At 41.5% G+C, this 21214-nt stretch overlaps 1 protein-coding gene across 3 annotated transcripts in view; it reads left to right on the top strand.

Moving 5' to 3' along the window:
* The window catches only part of ASTN1 (astrotactin 1), a 311322-nt gene that overhangs the window by 99537 nt on the left and 190571 nt on the right, over window positions 1-21214 (top strand). For all 3 annotated transcript variants that reach the window (XM_010367398.2, XM_030937122.1, XM_010367397.2), the window contains exon 2: window positions 4670-4857. In XM_010367398.2, coding sequence (XP_010365700.1) covers window positions 4670-4857 — 188 coding nt within the window. The remainder of the gene's footprint in view (window positions 1-4669; window positions 4858-21214) is intronic.

Here is a 21214-nt window from a genome sequence, read left to right as displayed (position 1 = left end):
CATACCATACTGGCCTCTTGCACCTCAACTCACTATTTTAGTCACCGCAGAATATAGGATTAGAGTTATAGTAAGACCTTATTGCATCTGGTTTCCTGCCATTCTCTTTCGGGGTCTTTGTAATCATTCTAAATTGTGGCCTAGTTCATTCCTCTGTGTAATAAAACCATAGGTGACTTTCCATTAGTTCTGAACTCCTTAAATGGGCCTTCACAATGTTCGCAGTTGTCACCAATCTGCATTTTTCACTGCTGTCCTGGGCTATTCTTGTCCACCTCATCCCCCCTGCAGCTTAACCAGACCTCCTGTGGTTCTGCAAACATGTGTTATCCTTCTGTTCCTTTGTACACACTGTTCTCTTCATCTGGAATTGCCTCTCCAATGTTTTCTCCCGTTTGGTTCCTTCCCATCCATTTATGCCCTGCCAAGCTCCACTCTGCATTCAGCACTGCTATTACTGCTTAGAGTACTTCTTCATGGTCATGTCTTAAGTTTCCTATTAGATTGAAATCTCTTTTAGAGTGGGGACCTTGTAACACAATTTGCTGAATGTGGCAAATATAGTGTGCTCCAAAAATATGTATTGTATACAAGAATAACTAGCACCATGGTTTCCATAGATTCTGGGAAGTTCCAGACATTTAGGGGGTGCTGAGGGATGTGAGGTTTGTAGAGGAAAATGGACACACCAGAAGTCAGGATACCTTCCCTTTCTGGATATCTCAACCCCACAGCGTGATGAGGGCATTGGTGCTCCTGCCACCTGTGATGACTTGAGATGACTGTGTAGGATCTCGTTGAGATTTGACTGTACAGTGTGAAAAAGGTTCTATCGGAGCCTCCTCAGCAACCTCAGCTGGCCTTGGGCGGGCATAACTATCACTTCCCAAGTTTGCTTTTGCGAGCCTCATGGTGGGCTTGCATTGGTAAAGCAATTTCTGAGCATTTCCTCTTCCTGAGATATTCTGCTGGCATCTAGACCAGTACGATTACACTGGTGTTCCAAGCTCTGATCTCAGTCCTATTGGTGAGGAAACTCACAAGACACTTACTATGCCCTGTGTGGTTTTTCATTGGTTGACCCAGGCAAGATGTAGCATACATAAGTAAGTTCCTGGTTTAGCATTGTAACGCTTCTGTGTCAGATCTGCCAGGAAAAAGAAAAGCCAAGGAGGAAGCTATCATTAGGTAATTATCTTGAAATTGAAAAATGATGGGCACCCTTGGTAGGCATTGTGGCCTCTTCCTTCCATCCTTTGCCCTCTATGGTGAGTCTAGTCCAGGCAGAATCATGAACTCACTGTAAAGATGGGCATGAATAACCCACAGAGAGGTTCTGAGGGTTGGTCTGGAAGCTGAGGCCAGAGGTTGTGCTCTCAGCCCACCTCCCATGGAGGTACTTTGTCAAACTTTCACTATACCTGTTCTTCCATTGGTGCTACCATGCCTAGGACCCTGGAGCAGAAGACCTTCTTCCTCATGAAAAACTTGGACTGCTAATAGGTATGGAACTTCTTGAGTAGATGAAATGTTCTGGGATTAGACTGTGGCTGCACAACGTTGTGAATATATTAAAAACCACTGAATTATAATTGAAATGGGTGAATTTTATGGTATGTGAAGTATATCTCAATTTTCAAAGAAATCATGGGATATGAAGACCTAGTACAAAAACTTAAAAGATTGCAGCACAGAAACTCCTAAAAGACTACGTAGATTTATCTACTCAGATGTGCTCTCTGTCTGTGCATGCTCTGAGATTATGTTGTCTGGTGCATGTGTTGAGGATGGAGGGGACTAATTGTTCATCCACCTCAGCCTTTGTTCTGTGTCAGACTGGGGTGACCTTGGTCTAGGAACCTTGTCTTGCTTCCACCATGGAAACAGAGGTAATAAGTCTGACCTACTTGATGAGGATCTCCTGGGAAATAAAAACCTGGTTTGCCAAGTGCTTTAGAGGTATGAGGTGCTAGATCCTTCGGAATAGTTACAGGAAGGGCTGAGTGGCACTCAGATGTGTATGAGATAAATCCTACACTGGGGTGGAACAGGTGCAGGCAGGAGGCTGGAGGTGCCCTGCTGTGGGTGATTTAATTGTCATTAGGTGCTCTGGTAGGAGCTATGACAGCTTGTGATTTTTATATCTGGGGTTAGGAGACAGGGTTTGGTTTCCACTGCAATAACAGGACAGGCACTCACAGAGGAGGGTGTGTATCTTGGGAGGAGCCTTTGGGGCTGTGATGTGAAGGCATGAGAAGTGGTTGGAAGGATAAGCATCCGTGTGGGAAATGGAGTTTGTGATTGTCAGGCCTCCTCTGAAGAGCCGTGGGTCACTGCTGCTCCAAGCATGCACCCCCACAGACATGCCCACAGGTTTCTCCCCACATGGAAATCTGGAAGCCTCCTTAGTAGAAAGAGGGACTCTTTTCCTGGAGAAGTCTGTGTCACAGCCTCGCTTAATAAATGGGGCCATACTTATAGAAAGCCAGGACTGGGGTTCAGGGGATCATCTGTCCTCACACCCTCTGCCCACTACAGCTTCCTGGATGCTTTGTCTGAGTTCATGGACAGCTTAGCAACCCAGTAGGATGTCTGAGTCCTCTAGGTAGTTAGGGAGGGGCCAAGGATGGAAGGGAGCTCTGATCCCTTTCTCTTTTAGCCCTGCCTCACACTCTTAATTGTACCTTCTCCCTCGTCTATGGGATGGTAGGACAAGACGGAATCGTATCAGTGTCTTTTGAGACAGGCTGATGACCTGTGGCTCGTATAAAACCTTCTCATTGCCCTACCCTTAGTGGACCAGCTGATATTCTTCCTTTTCCTTATCCTTATTCTCCTATCAATGACTGAACATACTTCCCCTACTTCTCTACCTATTGAAAGGAAGTCCACTTGCCCATCAAACCCATTACCAGTATCATCATCCTCAGAGGCTACTTTCCTCCCCTCTTCTACCCTCTACCCAGATGAGATTACTCTTTTCTTCTTCTGTGTTCTCACAAAACTTTGCCACTGGTGTCACACTTATCACATTCACTCATGGTGGGCTGCTTTGTAGAATTTGTTGAGGATTTCATTTAGATTAGTATCTGAGTGCCTGGGACAGTGCCTGTGCATAATACATGGCCAATTCATGCCTGTTGAATAAACAAACCAATCGATAAATAAATAACATCAGTTGTGCCCTCCCACAAATACTGAAACATATTTATAAACTCCATGAATACTTAAAATTGTTTTCCTTTTTATGGTTGTGGTACTTGATGAGAGAACACATTCTAAGTGTGTCTTATTAAATCTCTTTTATGTCTGTGAAATTATTATTTGTTTTTGGCCAAAGGTAATAAATTTTTGAAGAAGCCTTACCTTAAAAAAAAAAAAAAAAAAGGCCAGGCCATATGGCTCATGTCTCTAATCCCAACATTTTGGGAGGCCAAGGTGGGAGGACTGCTTAAGACCGGGAGTTCAAGACCAGCCTGGGCAACGTATGGAGATCCTGTCTCTACAAAAAATAAAAAATTAACTAGCTGGGCATGGTGAGGTGTGTCTGTGGTCCCACCTACTTGGGAGGCTGAGGTGGGAGGATTGCTTGAGCCCACAAGGTTGAGGCCACAATAAGCCGTGATTGCACCACTGCTCTCTAGCCTAGATGACAGAGCGAGATCCTTGCTCAAAAATAAAAAGCCAGAAAAAAAGAAAAAATTTGTAAAGCAATGGCTTATTAAATATGTGTTCAGCAGAATACTAGTTCCCTAGAAATTTGGGAGAGACGAGGTTAATCAGGTTTTTCTGCTGTGTTATGTCTCAGAGCTTTGATACAATATTGCTTGAGAATGCCAAAGAGAGGAACATACACACGGTGTATTTTGCAGTACTACCTTACTACCAACTACAGTGCCAGGGGCATAGTCAGTTTTAGTATTTTGCTATTATGTCATTGATGCTTGTCTCGTGCCTCAGTCTCCATCCCTGAGAACCAAGTGAGTGTATCTGTGATAAGGGCCCGATTCTTCACTGTCTTCTTCATGTATACCAACTCTGCTCTGCAAAACTGAAGAAAAAAAATTAAAGGGAATTAAAACATTACTTTACCTGTCACAGCAAGTTAGCAAACATCTCCAGTGGACTATGCAGCAAATGATTGTGGTTTTAGAAATAACCTGCCTGCCCCAGTTGCTCTGCAGTAACCTCCCAGGACTATTCCATAAATGCCAGTTGTCTGCATAGTAATTACCAACTCTCTCCTTGGCAAATTTACTGGTATGTCTAGGAATAATTGCTGGGGAACTCATACTTTCAAACTTACAAGAGGCAAACAACCTTGCATTTACCTCGGGGGGTTATCAGGTATTCAAACTGAGCTGTGTAAAAGATCATAGAAATAAGGGAAAGAACTTGAATTTTCACCTTGATATTTTTCTCAATGGGTGAGAGCCTGGCTCACGAGATTTATAGTGGAAAGACCTACGGGAGATAATTGTCTTCTTCTCAGGGTCTCTTCTCTTCCTTGTGGTTTGGAGTAGCAGTAAAATCTGACCTAACTATACACTGTTGGAAACTTCTGTTGGCTTCAGACAAAACTGGCTAATTGGTACAAGTGGTGAGGAAGAAGATGAAAAACTTGGTCCCATCCAGATTCTCACCTGTGCCTTTGGTGTTCATCTTCTAGAGATCTCAGGGAACACAGAGGATATCCCTTTGGTGCGCTGGAGGCAGCAGTGGCTGGAGAATGGCACTTTGCTTTTTCACATTCATCACCAAGATGGTGCTCCAAGTCTTCCTGGACAAGACCCCACTGAAGAACCCCAACATGAGTCGGCAGAAGAAGAGCTGAGGATCCTCCACATCTCAGTCATGGTAAGAGCAGCACAGCCTCAGCCTCTTAGGCCATAGCTTATGTTACCTTGACATTAAGGGTCTTGGTGTCATAGATACCACTGTATCAGACCCAACTCTGTAATGATCATTGATCATGTTAATAAGCAAATTTTCCATTTGTGGGAAATGCATCCACTTGTGATGTAAGTGATAATTCCAACTATTTCTAACAGTACCATTCCCCGACTGTTTTCTCTAGGAACATGCTCAGATATGAAGAAACTTTAACAAACCAGGGATAATATTAGATCGGGGCAGCCAGGCACAGTGACTCACACTTGTAATCCCAGCACTTTGGGAAGCCAAGGTGGATGGATCACTTGAGGCCAGGAGTTCAAGACCAGCCTAGCCAACATGGTGAAACCCCATCTCTACTAAAAATACAAAAATTAGCTGGGCACACCTGTAGTCCCAGCTACTTGGGAGGCTGAGACCTGAGAACTGCTTGAACCCAGGAGGCTGAGGTTACAGTGAGATGAGATTGCACCTCTGCACTTCTGCCTGGGTGACAGAGTGAGCCTCTGTCTCAAACAACAATAACAACAAAATTAGATGAGGGTAATGGATTGTCATAGATGGGAATTATCCAATTAGTATATTGGAGAATCTTAGAGTAGTTGCTCCACAAATGTTTGTTAAATGACTGACTCTCCAAGCTGCTTGCCGCTACCAAGTTCTCTTTTCTCTTTTTCCAGCCAGGAGGAAGCCAGTAAACTGGCTTTCTCTCCTCTTACAATAGATGGCATGTCAATAGACACTTGCACTTCTCTCTAGCTCAACTCAGATCCTTTACTATTAACATTCCTTCTCCTACTTAGAAATTTCAAGCCTCAAAAAAAGTTGGAAGGTTCTTTCTAACATTCTAGGAACTTGTATTCTAGAATCTCACTGGAAAGTAAGTGCTATGATGGCAGGCCAGGGTTTTTGTTTAGTATTGTTTTGTTTACTGATGTGTCCCCAGCACCTGGAACAATGCATTCACACAGTTGATACTTCATTAATATTTGTAGAATAAATGAATGAATTTCCCAGTGAAGAGATGAATAAAACCTGTTACACTTGGTATTTTATGTGCTGATATTGTGTTGGTAAACAAACACATTGTCTGCTCTTAGGATAGCTTAATAGCAGGTTGAGACCTGACTGATTATTTATGAGCCATGTATATGGGAGGGTGTAGATTATTTCACTGTTAGGAAACTCAACACAGAACCAACCTGAGTCTTAGTTGAAACCTTATTTCATCTGTTGCTCTAGTACCATCACTACATGCTATTTAGTTTTGTATATAAGACTGAGGGAAACTGAGTGCATTTTAGATATAAAAGAATGTCCATTATCCAAAGATGGAAAATTTCTCTATAAAATCTCTGATAAATCTCAAAATGTAAGCCTTCTATTTCTTCCTCAACCAGCGTCCCCATAAGTAACTGGCTTGACAGGTTATCTGCATGTACACGAGGCACTTTGTTTAAACTATATGGTGGAGAAAAGAGTTCTTGAATTGCAAATGCTGAGCCTTAATATCCAGATAAGGTCAGATGTCAGGCAGGTAAATGAGGTTGCTATTACTCACATTTACAAATTAATCAAGGTTTTTAGCATGGGAGTTACAGTACTTGCATATCCTTATTAAAGAACAGTGTTTTTCCTCCCTGGGAAGGTTGTCTTCTTTTTTGTAGCTTGTAGTGTCCAGAGAGTGGCAGGATTCAGGCAGGTCAGCTGAATTGACCCTGGCATTGACTGGAGTGATTAATTTAGAGGCCAGATGGTCTTCAAATTTATAATATGGTCTGACTAAAAAGAAGGGCACAGTGGTGGATTTCTCGCCAGCCATCCACATCCTGCCATCAGTGTGGGAAGCAATGGTCGTCATGGGTGGTTTTGTTTTGTTTTGGTTCGAGACATTTCAAAGAACCAGTCTTTGTCACACTGATGAAATGTTTAAGGTAAAGTAAGGTGTATAGAGATTTCCAAAAATAAATATTGCGATTATATTTTAAGGAAGGACCCTAAATAGAAGAAGTTGAGACAAACAATATGTCAGAAGAGGAGTCTAGGGAGGGCTGGGGGCATATTGCGAGAATCTGCGGAAAGACAAACAGCCTGAAACTTGTACTTGTTGCCGCATTGTATCTTCAGTGTAGGAGGCACCCTACCATCTATCCCTGGAATTAGGTGCTCAGTAAGTTCTCTAGAGGAGTGTGTGTGTGTGTGTGTGTGTGTGTGTGTGTGTGTGTGTGTATGTTTGTGGGTTGGGTATACTACTGGGTGGATGGGTGCACCAAAATCTTACAAATCACCACTAAAGAACTTACTCATGTAACCAAACACCATCTGTTCCCCCCAAACCTATGGAAATAAAAAATTTAAAAAATATATATGCTGATCAAAAATGCCAAAGACTTTAGGAAATAGGTTGTGCCCTTAAAATAAAACAACTTCTATGAAAAATCCTGAGGAAGAATCAATGGACAGTGGACACTGAAATGGAGAAAGAACAAGAGTCAACTTAAAACTTATCTCTGAGACCTCTCCTTCATATGCTACTTGTCACCTGTGGCAGACTACCAATGATATTTTATTTTTCAAATAAAATGGAAGAGAAGATTCCTTCAGCTTAATTTTAATTTATTCCCTTTTGTTTTTAACCAGGCTAAAGAGACAGAGGACAAAAGGGCATAGGCAAATGTAAGGGTGGGAAAGACTTGTGTTGTCTTTGGGTTGGCCTCTTGTATGCGGACAGACCAACATGTCCATAAAAAAATCAGGAAGGCCTTTGACTTCCACAGAACAGGAATCTCAGGATGAACTGGAGATATATATATATTTCCTCCCTACCCCCTCCTTTCCCTGTCAAAGATGGTTTGGTTAGTGGAGCCTACTGCAGCCCACCTAGACGTCTCATTGTCCTCCATTACCATTCCATACACACACCCCACACACTGCCTTTCTCATCCTTGGGATTCTATTCTAGAAACAGTTTCAAAGTCTGAAGTTGTGTATCTGCCTTCAGCTTAGAAATCAAGCCTGAGGATATCCTGTTTGAAGATGTTGTTCCTGGAGTCTCTGATGGCTTCCTCTTAAGAGACTCAAGTGTTGGTAGACTGTATTTGGCACACTTTATACCATACCCTTTGGAGGAAAGGTAGACAGCTAATTGAGGCATCTGGATAACAGCATTATAAATGCCAGAAGATAGCAAAATTCTTTGATTTGGAACAATATTGAGTGGTGAAATACACTTAAATGAAATCTTATTACCCAAACCCCTTTAGTTATGAAATAACAATAGCAAAACTATTTTTCATTAACTCTAATGATCAATATGGATACAGTTTTCAAATTGGATCAAAATAGCATAATTGGAAAAAGAGAAAAGATAAAGTGATTATTGAAACATGAATACATCCAACCTTTTCCCTTCTGTTAAGAAAATGTATAATCAAAAGCTTAACTAATAATCCTAAATATTCCCAATATATGTAAGAGGGAATTAATGGTTTTATGAAAATCTTAAAGTTTACATCTCTCTCATTTTGTATGTATACTTTTTTATCCATATTTCCTCAATGCAGAGACCACTGTTTATTTCTATATTTTGCATATATTATGTTTTGTTTTAAACACAAAATATAAGAAATGAGAGAATGAGAAGTAAAAGAAACCTTTTTTGGGCCCTTATGGCATTCTATGAATCAGAATTTGCAAGTTCTCTTTTATACCTTGCCCAGTATAAATCAACCATCAGCAAAATTGTGGGCTTGCAGAAAACCAATACCCCAGCTGGGAGCTGGGCAATTTAAAACTTTGAAAAACCTTTTGCTTTTCTTATTTTTCAATCACATCCTAAAATTTTTGAATTATTTTTTTTCCAAAGAGGTACCATTTCTTCCTTGCATAGAATAATTGGATTTCCCTTCTGAAATCTTACGTTATTGCTTTGAGGGTCAAATGATGTATTTTAACCTCCTTGCATGATTCAAACTTGGCTGAAGATATTTATTTCAAATTTTGCAAGATAATTGACATCAGAACTATGAAAGTATACAAGGATACTCTTTTGCAAACTCTTGAACAAATGAAAGCAGATTCAGCAAATGAAAACTGAGTATGAGTTTAAACCAAAAGTCAAGCAATTTGTCAGTTATAAGGCAAATGGTTTACTCCATAGAAGACCAGGCTTCAATATGACTTCATGTCAGATATTCAGACTCTGTGTGGATTTAAATTTTCATATTGTACTTGTGCTAATTTACCATACTATGTACATTTTTCTTCTTAAAGTATGCAAACGAGTTTAATGGTGCGCAGTAGAATTTAAATGTATTGTCTATATATTTCATCTTTTTAATTAAAGATGGCAGTGTTAATAGATTTCCTATATGCATATAAGTTGGTTAAGTACATTTTTCACAGCAAGTAGCCTTTCTAAAATTCTTTGGAGATATAGATGTATATATATATATATATATATATATATATATATATATATGAAATTTTTCTGTATTGATAACTCCCACTGGTAGAGAATATCTTTTGTGGTTCAGCCTTCTTAGGCACTGTTGTGGGGAAAAAATCTTAGTAGCCCCAGCTGTTTGTGGCTCCTTGGCCAGTATCTGGAGACCCCCATGGCCTTTACTGCTGGCTGCCATCAGAGGCCTTAGCCTGCCCCCAGGCTCCCTGTTTCTGGGATCTCCAGGTGAATCCAATGTACAGAGTTCACTCCTGGGAGAAACAATGTTGGGAACAAGATTTGGAAACAAAAGAGGCTGTAGGTGCCATTATACAGTCCCAGAGTTCAGCAAATAGAATGGGCACTGTGGGAAAGTGCCAGTGTGGAAAAGTAGTATTTGGGGCTGAGTCAGTACAGAGCCCACAGAACACACTTACGGGAGCCTCCAGGATCATGTTTCCAGGGCTGCATAACAACTTTCTACCAAAGCCTCATCCTTGCCCTTACTGTTATATTCAAGTTCATTCAGTCCAGTTGCCTGAGCATCACGTGTGAGTTTGCTTGAAGCCTTGCCTCATTTCATTCCTAGAGCACAGCCACTTCCAATGTAGAGAGGAGCAATTCTAAGCGTGGCAGTCACTGTGTGTCATCAACACTATTAGGTTCTTATTAAGTGTCTGTGGGCCCAGGAGAGAGGGTTAGATGTCTTTTTTGTCAGCACCTTTTGCCTTCAGCAGATCTGTTACAAAAACTCATTAACAAATTCATTAATCAAGGTCACTTTTGCATCTTTATGGTCAATTTGTAGTATTTGTTTCATTCAACTTAGGATGCCCTAATTTTTCAGAACCAATCCTTCTCATCTTTAAGCAACAAATGGAGACATTTAAGCATGTTGTGTTTTCCTAGAAAGGACAGAGATAGAGCAATAAGTCGGAAAAAACAAAAAGACAGGTCTTGATTTGGTTCAAAGAAGACTTTTCTTGCAATCCAAGCCATCCTTCATGGGGCCGAACTGACTGACTGGTCATACTGCCCACATTCCAGGGTCATCACTGTCTATTTTACCTTCCATTAGGAAAGTTGTGCGCAGTTCCTAAGATAATCAGTAAGATCTCTTGAAACAAAACCTCTTTGCTCTTTGTTTCTCTCTGAAATGCTGATGTGCAAAAGCCTGGAGATGCCAGGGTCCATTTGGGGACTATGTCAAGTGCCAACTAAGGTTTGGCTTACAAACCTCCCTCACCTGGCACCATGGGATGCTCTGCATCTCTTGCCAAGATGCATCGGGCATAGGTATACATGAATTCATTTGCCATTTGGGTTGCTCATCTATTCTGTTCTTGTTTGGTACCCTTTCGTATTCCAGTAAAGTGAGAGCTGAGATATAGTGGAAAGACGTGCTGGATTTACAGTTGGAAGAGTGGACTTCATATGCTGGCTTTACCACTTTAGGTAATTTGCTGGGCTTTTTGGAAGCTTCATTATCTCGCCTATAAAATGAATGCACTGGTCAGGCTTTTTAGTTTTAGAGAATGGAGATCCACTGAGGCCTTCTGTGTAATAGAGTTGTAATAGAGTTGTACTGTAGAAATTCATATGGAGATAAAGGAGACAACACTCTCCTGATTTTGAAAAGTATATTCAAAGAGCAGATTTTCATGAAGGCTGGAACTGGGAAGTTGTTGAGGATCTGAGTGATTTTATCAGCCCTCAGCCTCCATAGCTTGTGGTTTGGCCCTTTCACACCTGTTTCTATTGCTCCTCTTGCTATGAATTAGCTTCTTTGTCTAGTCTATTCTATACATCTTTCTCAATTGCGACGCTTTTATATGTTTGACACTCCATTTGCTCATCAAGTCACCTCACTCATGACCTGTTCTGACTTTTCACAGCTTCACAGTGTTTCCAACTTTGTTCCCACTGCTGTTAAATGTCCTGCCTTCCTCCCTTATTCTGACTCCTTAGTGAAAGAAGCAGATGGGTCTAATTTGTTACCATAGACCCTGTTTGTTCAAAGCTTTCATATCAGGTTATCCCACAGGTGAATGTGATCCTAGCCTTCCTCTTGTGGTTATCGTGGGGAGGTGGGCTTATGTGGTACACTCCTGCTCCAGGCATAGGTCAGAGCCATTTCCTTTAGCAGAGGCTGAAAAACTGATTTCATGATTTCTTGTTTTCAATACAACAAGCAGACTAAGACCTAACTTGTAGAGATGTTAGGAGAATCAAAATATAACATAGGCACTGTCATCGTTGTCATCATCATCATCAAAATCATATTTTGCACTTTGTGCTAGACATTGTTTCAAGTGCTTTCAATATATTTTAACTTATTTTTTATTCTCATCACACTATAAGTAGGGTTTGTTATTACTCATTTTGCAAACGAGGAGACTGAGAGCATAACAGGCTGTGTGATTTATCCAAAGGTAAACAACTATTAGTTTGCAAGACCATGAGTTGAATCAAGGCTGTTGGCAGAGTCCAGATGCTATACTTTGAGAAGCACTCCTCTCCTGACCCGTAATGAGCACACAATGTATATTTAGTATGTGTCATTTCACCAACTTTTGATGTTTTGTTGACTTTTGACTGCTGAGACTCATCTGACACTTTACTTCATTTTTACTTTGACACTAAGAATGCTACAAGCACTAGGACCGACAACCATGATGGAACACAAATTTTCTTTCTGTGGCTACACCAGGCAGCTAATCCCAGAAGCTTAGACTCTGTTCAGCTTGGCTAATCCCACCTGCTAACCTTGGCTTCAGTCACACCACCTCACAGCTGGTGGTGGGTTTATTGGCAGGGAAGGGAAAAGTGTAGTTGGGGAATTCCAGCCTAAAATTGTGAAAGTCATGTAACAATGAACTTTGCTTCTTCATATATAAACTTTTGCACTTTTGCAGGAAATTTTTAGAAACTAGAAAAGTATTTTCAAAGCATTATTGACATCATTGATTTTTTAAAATCATTGAGTCATTCCTTCATTTAGATATTGATTATTTAACACTGTTTTCAGGCTTCAGAGTTTTTTAGCTACTGAGTAGATAGGAAATGAGTAAGACAAAGTTCTGCATTCAGGGAGAGTTTAATAACATTATTAATGCTTACTATTTGAAGAGGGCCCTTGGTAGAACTGAGAGACAAGTAGTTTCCATCATCTTTTCCACTCCTTTTCAGTCTTTACATCTTCTTTGTAAATCTGTTTTTCTTTTTCCTGAAGTTCACAGAGGCCTTCTGCTACCCTCATCTCTGCAGACAGCAAGAAAAATAGCTAAGAGGCCAAATTTTCAAAAGGATGCTGATGTCTTTTAACAAGTTGATGTAATATTCTGTTCAGCAATCTAGTTCACTTGATATAGAAGCTAGCAATTTACTTTCAAGTACTCAGTTTCAGAAATCCCTGAAGATCCTTTTGAAAGCAGGAGTCATAATTTCCATGAGGTTTCAATCAATATTAGAAACTGGTAATATTCACAGTAATAAAGCTACTGCTCACTAAGCCCTCATTGTGTCTCCAGCACTGTATGGGATCATTTGCATACATACTATCAATCAATTTCCATAGCAACCTTGTGAAATAGCTATCATTTCTTCCATCTTTCAGATGTGAACACTGAGACTAAGAGAAAGTAAATTATAGGCCCAAAGTCACATAGGCTGCGAGAAGGGAAGCCAGGATTTAAGGCAAGTGTATCTGACTCCAAACTTGACTCTGCTACACAATTCTGCTACTTGGTGGTATTGGGGTTGGATAGTTTCTCCAATTTTCCAGGTTATGGAATAATTTTACTTCTTTTAGCTAGCACAGTAGAAACCCTTTATTTGAAGACTAGGAAGGAACATAGTGAATTGGACAAGGTGCTGTCATGGTGAGGTCTATGAGCCACTTCAAAAGGTAAAGGAAGAGCTGGATTGGGCAAGAAGATCAAATATTGCAAAGAAGACTGAGATTGGCTCTGAGAAGACACTGGTCATTGAGAAGCCAACAAAGACTATAGTTTTATGGTTCTGAATTTTAGTGAGGCAGTTTAGAGCAAGGGCTTTGCTCTGAGACCAATTTAAATCTTAGTTCTGCCACTTACTTGATCTTTTTATTGACCTTGGACAAATTGCTTAATCACTCTAAACTCACTTTCCCTATCCAAAAATGGGATTAAATCCTACTTTATAGGGCTGTTTTAATTATTAAATAAGATGATTCTTGTAAACACTTCCTATACTGCCAGGCCCATAGGGAAGTACCCATTAAATATTAGCTCGGTAAACTCTTGGGGGGGGTCATGCAAGCTGCCTGTAACAATCTTGCATACAATGTGTCACCCAGGGGCCACCAGCTTAGGGAGTCAGAAAAGAATCTGTCATCATGGCAACATTTCAGAGGAGTGCTAGAGGATTGTGCTCAGGGAAAAGACCGAGGCAATTAGGGATATCAGGACAACAGAATAGGGCCATTACAAAGCTGGGATGCAGTCATGTCCATTCAGGGAATTGTTATGTCACTTCTGTTTCATTGTTTACAGGGTTTTCTACCAGGTGTCTTATGATTTAGGATGATAATTGAGGTCCGGTCTGATAATTGACATCTGATACCTACCAGGTATCTTATAATTTAGGGTGATAATTTCAGCTCCAACTTCTCTGGAAGAACTTCATTTACTAATTTAATTTTTAATCAAACCAAGTGATGTCATTTAGGGAATTCCATCACTGCCCAGGTATCCACACATACGAGATTGTTATTACTCTCATTCGCAATGGGAAAAACAAGACTTAGAGAAGTGGGTGATGCTCATGGCCAGCATTGATGTAAGAACTCAGAGATTCTGAGTCCTGATGCCATTACCTTTTCTCCAGATCACACTATGTTTCCCCCATCCTCTGCCCATCTCTAAAATTGGGGGTCTGTCTCACAAACCCAAAGTCACCTTTAAATCTGATCTCAAACATACACCTATGGGCCTTGGCTGGAGATGAATTAGACTTAGGTATAGTAAATGTAGCCAGCCATGTGTCCACAGAGAAAACCCTAACGTGGACAATGGCAGGAATTATCTAGGCCAGGAGTCTGTAAAGGACCAGATGTTAAACAATTTTAGCTTTATAGGCCATCCAAGCTCTTTTTCAACTACTTATTTCTTGCCAGTGTAGTGCCCAAGTAGCCATACACAGTATATAACTAAATGCATATAGCTGTGTTTCAATAAACTTCATTTACTAAAACAGGCAGATGCATGTAGCTGTGTTTCAATAAACTTTATTTACTAAAACAGGCAGTAGGCCACATTTGACCTGGAGGCCATAGGTTTGCTGACTTCAATCTAGTACATTCTCCCATTTTGTCTGCAGAACCCACATAAAGACTATAACCTAAAAACTCGGTGAAGCTTTAGGGTTCTATTTGCAGTGTGAAAGAAAATAATTTATTAGTTTTAGCCAGACCCCCACAGATTGATTATAATTGTCAGTTAAAGCACTGACAAAAATTGTTCTTGCTAGAAATTCAAGACATGTGGTATTCACAAATTCAGGTGAAATGCAAGCACATTAGCTTCTCCTGAGAGACACTGATGAGTTTAGCAAAGACAGATGTTAATGAAAACAAAACTATGCTTAGACTTGACAAGAAAAGTATAAACAGGATACTTATTAGCAAATATGCTATTTTTTCTTCCCTGTGAGTCTGATGGCTCCTGCTTGATTTCAACTTTGAGTGCACAGTAGACATGTGTGACATGCTTGGATATGCTAAAATACCCCCTTATAGCAAAATACCTCATATAAATATATAAGAATAGAAGTGGGATTATGCTTCCAGACATTGATGTCATAATAAAGTTGGTTTGTGGAAGGACTATTACATATCTTTAAGAGTTAGTGGTGACTCTTGGTCTTGTTGCTAAAGTTTAGGGTGAACAAAGCATTTTTAGCCTTGCCTTATAAAATTAGCTGTGACACATTTAAGTATCTGCTAAAGTTTGTTAAATGGCTTACCCATGTGACAGGCAGATGTCAGTAGCCTTCCCCAAGATTGCAAGGGGTCTCTCTCTCTATAATAAATCTAGGAAAGTCAGGTGCTTCTTGCTGCTGCCTTGCTATTTATGATTTCTCTCCTGATGATACCTCTATCACTGCTGCTGATGTCCATGAATAGCAAAGGATGAGTCAAGTAGCCTTCTCACTTGGGATGAATCAGATGTCAGTTTATTAATATGTTGTACTATGGCTGACAGTAGTGGATGCTTCACAGAATCGTATCTGGGGCCTGCTGGGCTCTGGCTCCCAATTCTGACATTTGGGATTTGTATAACTGCTTAAGGTGGCCTGAGATGTGAGTTCTGCTACCCTAATATCATAAAGAAGACAGGACTATATGGGCTATATGAGAGATCCATATGGGATATCAGTCATCAGATGCTTATGAAAGGATTCAACCTTCATTTCCTCCATGTCTGTATCTTGTCTGAGGAAGAAGTGGGAAGGATTTGGGACTTAGATATATAGGCCCTTGGGATTTGTAAGAGTGAACATGTCATAATTTGGCATTTGTGGGTTTTCAGACACATTCTTACATGAGGTAAGCTGTCATACAGAGGAAACTCAGAAAAGCTTTGTGTCCCAACAGTGATGTGAAAGCATCCATCTTTCATTCTCTTTTTATTTCCTAAGTGTCATGGAATGTATACATCCTAGTCATCATCCCTGGGATTTCAGCTGGCTGTGTCCATCCCCAGCCCCTCTTTCCTCAGTGCTCTGTGGCTCAGAGTGAACAGCCTCGGCCTCTGAGGCCCCCAGCCTTTCCATGGCAGGACCACCCTCCTTGGACTCCACCTTGGGTTCAGATAAGGCAGCACCAACAGGTCCCAGTCAGGGCTCTGCTGTAGCTTTCATAGCAGAGTGACGTGGGCCTAGGACCCAGCTGTCCTCACACAGACAGCATTACATCTTCCTCTTCGCACTTGTGACGAAAGCTTGCTGATGAGGCAAGCAGCCTAATGTTGCAATAAGACTACTGGATTTGAAGTCAGGAAGCTTTGATTATAGACCTTTTTCTCTCAAAAACGTGAAACTTCAGGCAAGCTCCTTGACCTTCCTGAGCCGTGGTTTGCTCATCTACACAGGAGAGGCTGGAATGAGATAAGTATTCTCAAAACTTTGGCATTCATGTTTTATTGGCATATTTTTATGCAACCTATGTTAGTATTTTCTGAATATTTTTATTTAAATTGACTCGCTTTTTCAATTTAAACTTATTTTGGCCTTATCTGAGAGAAATATGTCAATAAAATCAGGGGTTTGATGTTATAGTTGATTATTTCAACACAGATTAGGCAGATAGTATTTTATACAAATAAATGATAACATAAAAATGTCCCACCCCTTTAACAGCAATTGGCACACTCATACCAGGAGCACATAGATGGGCTATGTCCTGTGCCTTGGGGGTCCCGGGCTAGCTGAACTTGTAAGTTGCCTTCAGCTCCCACATTCTAGGAATGTGAAAATGAAGGACATATGGGACACTAGCAATCCCTGGTTGACACAGAAAGAAATGCATGAAGAAACTTTCTTCCATTCCCTGCAGCAATTCTGCTTTACTTTTTTCCATTTATGAGTATGAGATGATGGTCTATGGGCAACATGCTGGGCTTGGCGGACTTGTATACAGGTTGGGTTGAATGGAAGAAGATCCATCCTGGGAGGGGGCTATCACATCCCATTGTGAATCTTTGTCTGGTCCTTTGGAGGGAGACTGGTGACTTTGAGCCCTTCACATGGCCCAGTGGGGGCTCTCTGCAGGCGCCTTTGATCTGTGAATTGTTGGTTCAGAGCCATTGCCTTCGGCCTGCTCTGCTCCTCTGTGTCTGTGTCTCCAGCGAGTCTCTCTAGACATACTGTTAGCCTCTGCTAGCATGAAGTGTTCTAGGAGCCTCCTGGTTTGATTTAGGATGGAGTGGCTTCCCCACATTAGGGAGCAGGCCACAGGAAGAGCCTTCAGCCTCCAGCTTTGGGGGATTTGGGAAGGGGAAATCTCCCAGAATTGCCTCTGTAGGCCTTTGAATACTCCCGGAAGGAGACATTTATCCTCCTCCCTAAAATGACTCAGGTAAAGCTGGAGGCAGAGTGATTCCTGGCAGGTCCAGCCTAGCCAGCCTTTATATAATGTAATTCTTTCTTATGGAAGTATTGTTTTAGTTGCCCCGTGTGCCCTATTCCCAGGATAACAGTTATGCCTTAGGGGGAAAAATATTTGTTTTAGAAGGAAACTTTCTGGCAGGATGGTGGACTCTGCCTTGCTGAGTAACCATGGTGGGACCTGCAGGCCATGTCTCAGATTCCCCTTTTGGGCTGGCCTTGCTGGTTCTCAGGAGAGTCCCTGGATCAGGGCAAGACAAGGACAAGTCAGTCCCATGTTGCCATTAGGAGTCAGAGGCTCCTCTGAGGTACTGGAGATTCAGCGCCTTTTCCTCTTTCTTGCTTTCCTCTTCTACATCCTGAGCCCCTCTGGCGGCCGCCCTTTGAGAGTTCCTTTGCCTCTTTGATCAGGCGTGATTCTGATGTTCGTTTTCACCTGATCTCATCTAATGAAAAAAGTTAAGAGTGGGAAGTGGGCCATGTAGCTGTTCCTGTGTGATACTGTAAGTGCATTCAAAGGCCTGTATTTTACATCCAGAAATTTTCATCAGCATCTGTGTTAGATGCTGCCTTTCCTAGCTAATCATTCCAGGTCACTAGGGTTGAAAAGAAAGAACACTCCAAAGGAAAATGACAGTTACTTCACTTGAAGATCTTCTGAACAAGTAGTGCATTTTCATTATTTAGGAACAGGTGGATCTCAGTCTTCCCATTCATTCTTATTACCCAAGTTTCCACTTTTCGTACCTGCAGACTCATTGTCCTTATGCCCAGCATGGCCATGGGATCCTCTTCTTGTGCCCTCCTTTTCACCATGCTCTGCTTATTTTATTTTGTAAACATCTCTAGACTCCCTCTCTTCTTTCCCTCTCTACTACCACTATAAGTGCAGGTCCCCCTCACCTCTCACTGGACTGATACAGTGGTTTCCCCCCTCTTCACCCTTGTCTTCTGACTTGTTTCCCTAAAACAATTCCCTTCAACCACCATCAGGCTGAATCTAATAAAATGCAACTTGAACTATGTCCCCTCCCTGGTGGAAAACCTTGAGTAGGTCCCTCCACTCAGAAAGCTAACTTCCAGGGTGTTAAACCTTTCATGCCTGCCCCTCATCTCCTCCACTCCTTGCCTTCCTCTCTGTGAGCTACCCTGACCATCAGTCATATTTCGTGAACCTCCCTTGCTATTTAATACTTCTGTGATTTCACTTATGCTGGCCTTTTGGCTGAGAATGTCTTTCCTGTCCTCTGAGTGAGGTCACCTCTTTCTACTCTTTTTAAAATTCAGTTTTGCCCCATGACTCCCTCTAGGAAAGTGTTGCTGACCCCCTTTTCTCTCTGGGCTGGGTGAAGTAGTTTTGTGTAATCCCTGGTGCATATTTCTGCATCATCCTTACCTGTGCATAAGCCTACCTCCCCTGAGTGTAAACTCCTTGGTGGGAGGGATTATGCTTCTCTCAGTTCTAACCAAGGGCCTAGCCTTTTGCTGAGAGGCTGAAAGGGACTTTGGGAATGAACAGACAGCCTTGCAAGGAAGGCTGAGAAAGTCTGGTAATATGGAGAGCCAAGGCTCAAAGAGGTTAGATGGCTGAATGGCTGGTCAGTGGCACAGTTGGGATGGGGAGCAGGTGATCAGTCAGTGTATTTTCCCCTCTCTCCTGGACGATCTTCAGCAAAATGTTCTCTCAGGCCTCCTCTCTGGTCCTGTGATCCCTTTTCTCCACTGAACCCTCACATCTCTTCCTCCCTTCACATATTCATGGAACAGGAACCTTAGGAGAAGGCTGTCACTCACACGAGAAGTGGCTAGATCATGAGGCCATCTCACTCTCCCTCTGCGTGTGTGTGCATGTATACGTATAATTTTTTAAGTTGATACTGAGCAAAATTACTATAAAGGTTTTCATAGTGGCAACTTTAGTTTTGAGTGTCACGAGGCATGGTATAAGGGGTGGGATGAGACCACATGGTGTTCTGCAATGAAGAGGGCCCCTCCCAGAGCCTGAATATCCAGGAAGTCCCTGACTCAGCCTTCCGGGCAAAACCAACAGCTCCTGGTTTTCCTGTTCTCAGTGGCTGCTTTCACACTTCTACTACGGTGTCACGATGGCTGGTCTGTCTGTATCATTTGTAAGATGTGCCAAGTGCATTTGATAGTAATAACAGGTAAAGTGCTGAAAATTGTGACTGGTTTTCTTTTCTCCATTAGAGTGGAGTCAGAGTTACAAATGACCTACAATAAGGTCATTCTCACTCAACTTACATTGTGTTATACTTTGCTGACTGATAGAGATAAAAAATTGGAGTTACAGCTGGTGCCAGGGGAACATTGAGCCTTCAGTGTGCCAAAGGGGTCTACCCGGTTTGTAGCCTGTATCTCTCATGGTATGGTGGCAGAAAAAACTATGGAGAAGTGTTGGTCCTGACAGTGTTTTGTTTTCCTGTTAAGCCAAATTTAATTTCCCCAATTATAGAATGAAGTTAAGAAGAACTTCTCCATCCTACCTGTAGTCACTCTGCAGAAACAGAAATATAAATGCAAAATTAACACTTTCGTTTCTAAGAGAAGGGACTTTTATTTTTGCACCATTCACTTTATAAAGTGTGTAGTGCAGCTACATGTATGTACCTATAATTAGATTCTAAATAGACATTTTTAATGTGATTACAAGTTTTGACTTCTCTGGTGTTGATACTCTATTCCTGCAGACCTCTAAGGAGTGGAGCAGGAACAGTTAGATTAACATGCAGGTTAGTTTATTTTACTAGAAAAACAATCTGTCACTATAAGTGAGCCTTCAGCCATCTCACAAATGCTGGCTAAAGGCACCAAAAGATAGGAGCTAGAGTGAGGTTGGGTAAAGAGAAGTCTTCACATGCTCTAAAAACACAGCTGTATCCTCTGGGTGATGGATCTGTAGCATGCACCTTGATTTGAGCATCCTCATGGGTAAGGAAACCACCACCTGACTATAGTTGACTTTCTCCTGGGAGGACTCCATGACCAAGGGAGTGCCCCTCAGAGTGATCCAGGAACCAGCAGAAAAGAAGGAAGAGAGATTTTCAGATGGAGGTCTTCAGTCTGAACTGACCAACAGTGTGAACATAATGCTGTTTGTGTTTTGTCAGCCTCAGCAAGTCAGCTGAATGTGCCTCCCTGGAGTTAATCAAGCTATGTAGCATTCACTGAGTGTCAGCCCTGTGCTGGACATTCTGCTAAGGCTGGGGCTGTGGAAGGAATTTAGAACTTGGTCTCTACCTGCAAGTCCAGTCAGAGCCATGATACAGAGAGCAACAGAATTAGGGATTAAGGATTAATTGATAAATGTCTGCATATGCATTAGGAATTGGAATAGAACAACATGTCTGAGAATCAGAGTAATCAAAGTAGGTTTCAGGAAGGAGACGGATGTATGCTGCAACTTGAAAGCACAGAAAAGGCATAGGTAGGGGAGATACAAAGAAGGACATTTCAGGGAAATGAGAAAGCAAAGGTTTGGAGATAGGCAGAGAAAGACCTATTACCCCATACCTGCTCTTTCTCCCTTTTCCTCTCCCTCCCGTTTTTCTCTCTTTCTGTCTCTCTCTCCCTTACAACAGAACTGAATGTTAAGAATAGAAAAAATAAATCACAACTATTAAAATGTAGAAAGAAGAAACTCTGTGAACACTATGATCTGAATTAATTTATAATGATGCTGCAGGTTGGCTGGGAATGACCCCACGGGTTCAGGAA

This window comes from Rhinopithecus roxellana, chromosome 8 (assembly GCF_007565055.1).
Source record: "Rhinopithecus roxellana isolate Shanxi Qingling chromosome 8, ASM756505v1, whole genome shotgun sequence".
Classification (NCBI taxonomy): domain Eukaryota; kingdom Metazoa; phylum Chordata; class Mammalia; order Primates; family Cercopithecidae; genus Rhinopithecus; species Rhinopithecus roxellana.
This window is presented reverse-complemented; position numbering and strand designations above follow the sequence as displayed.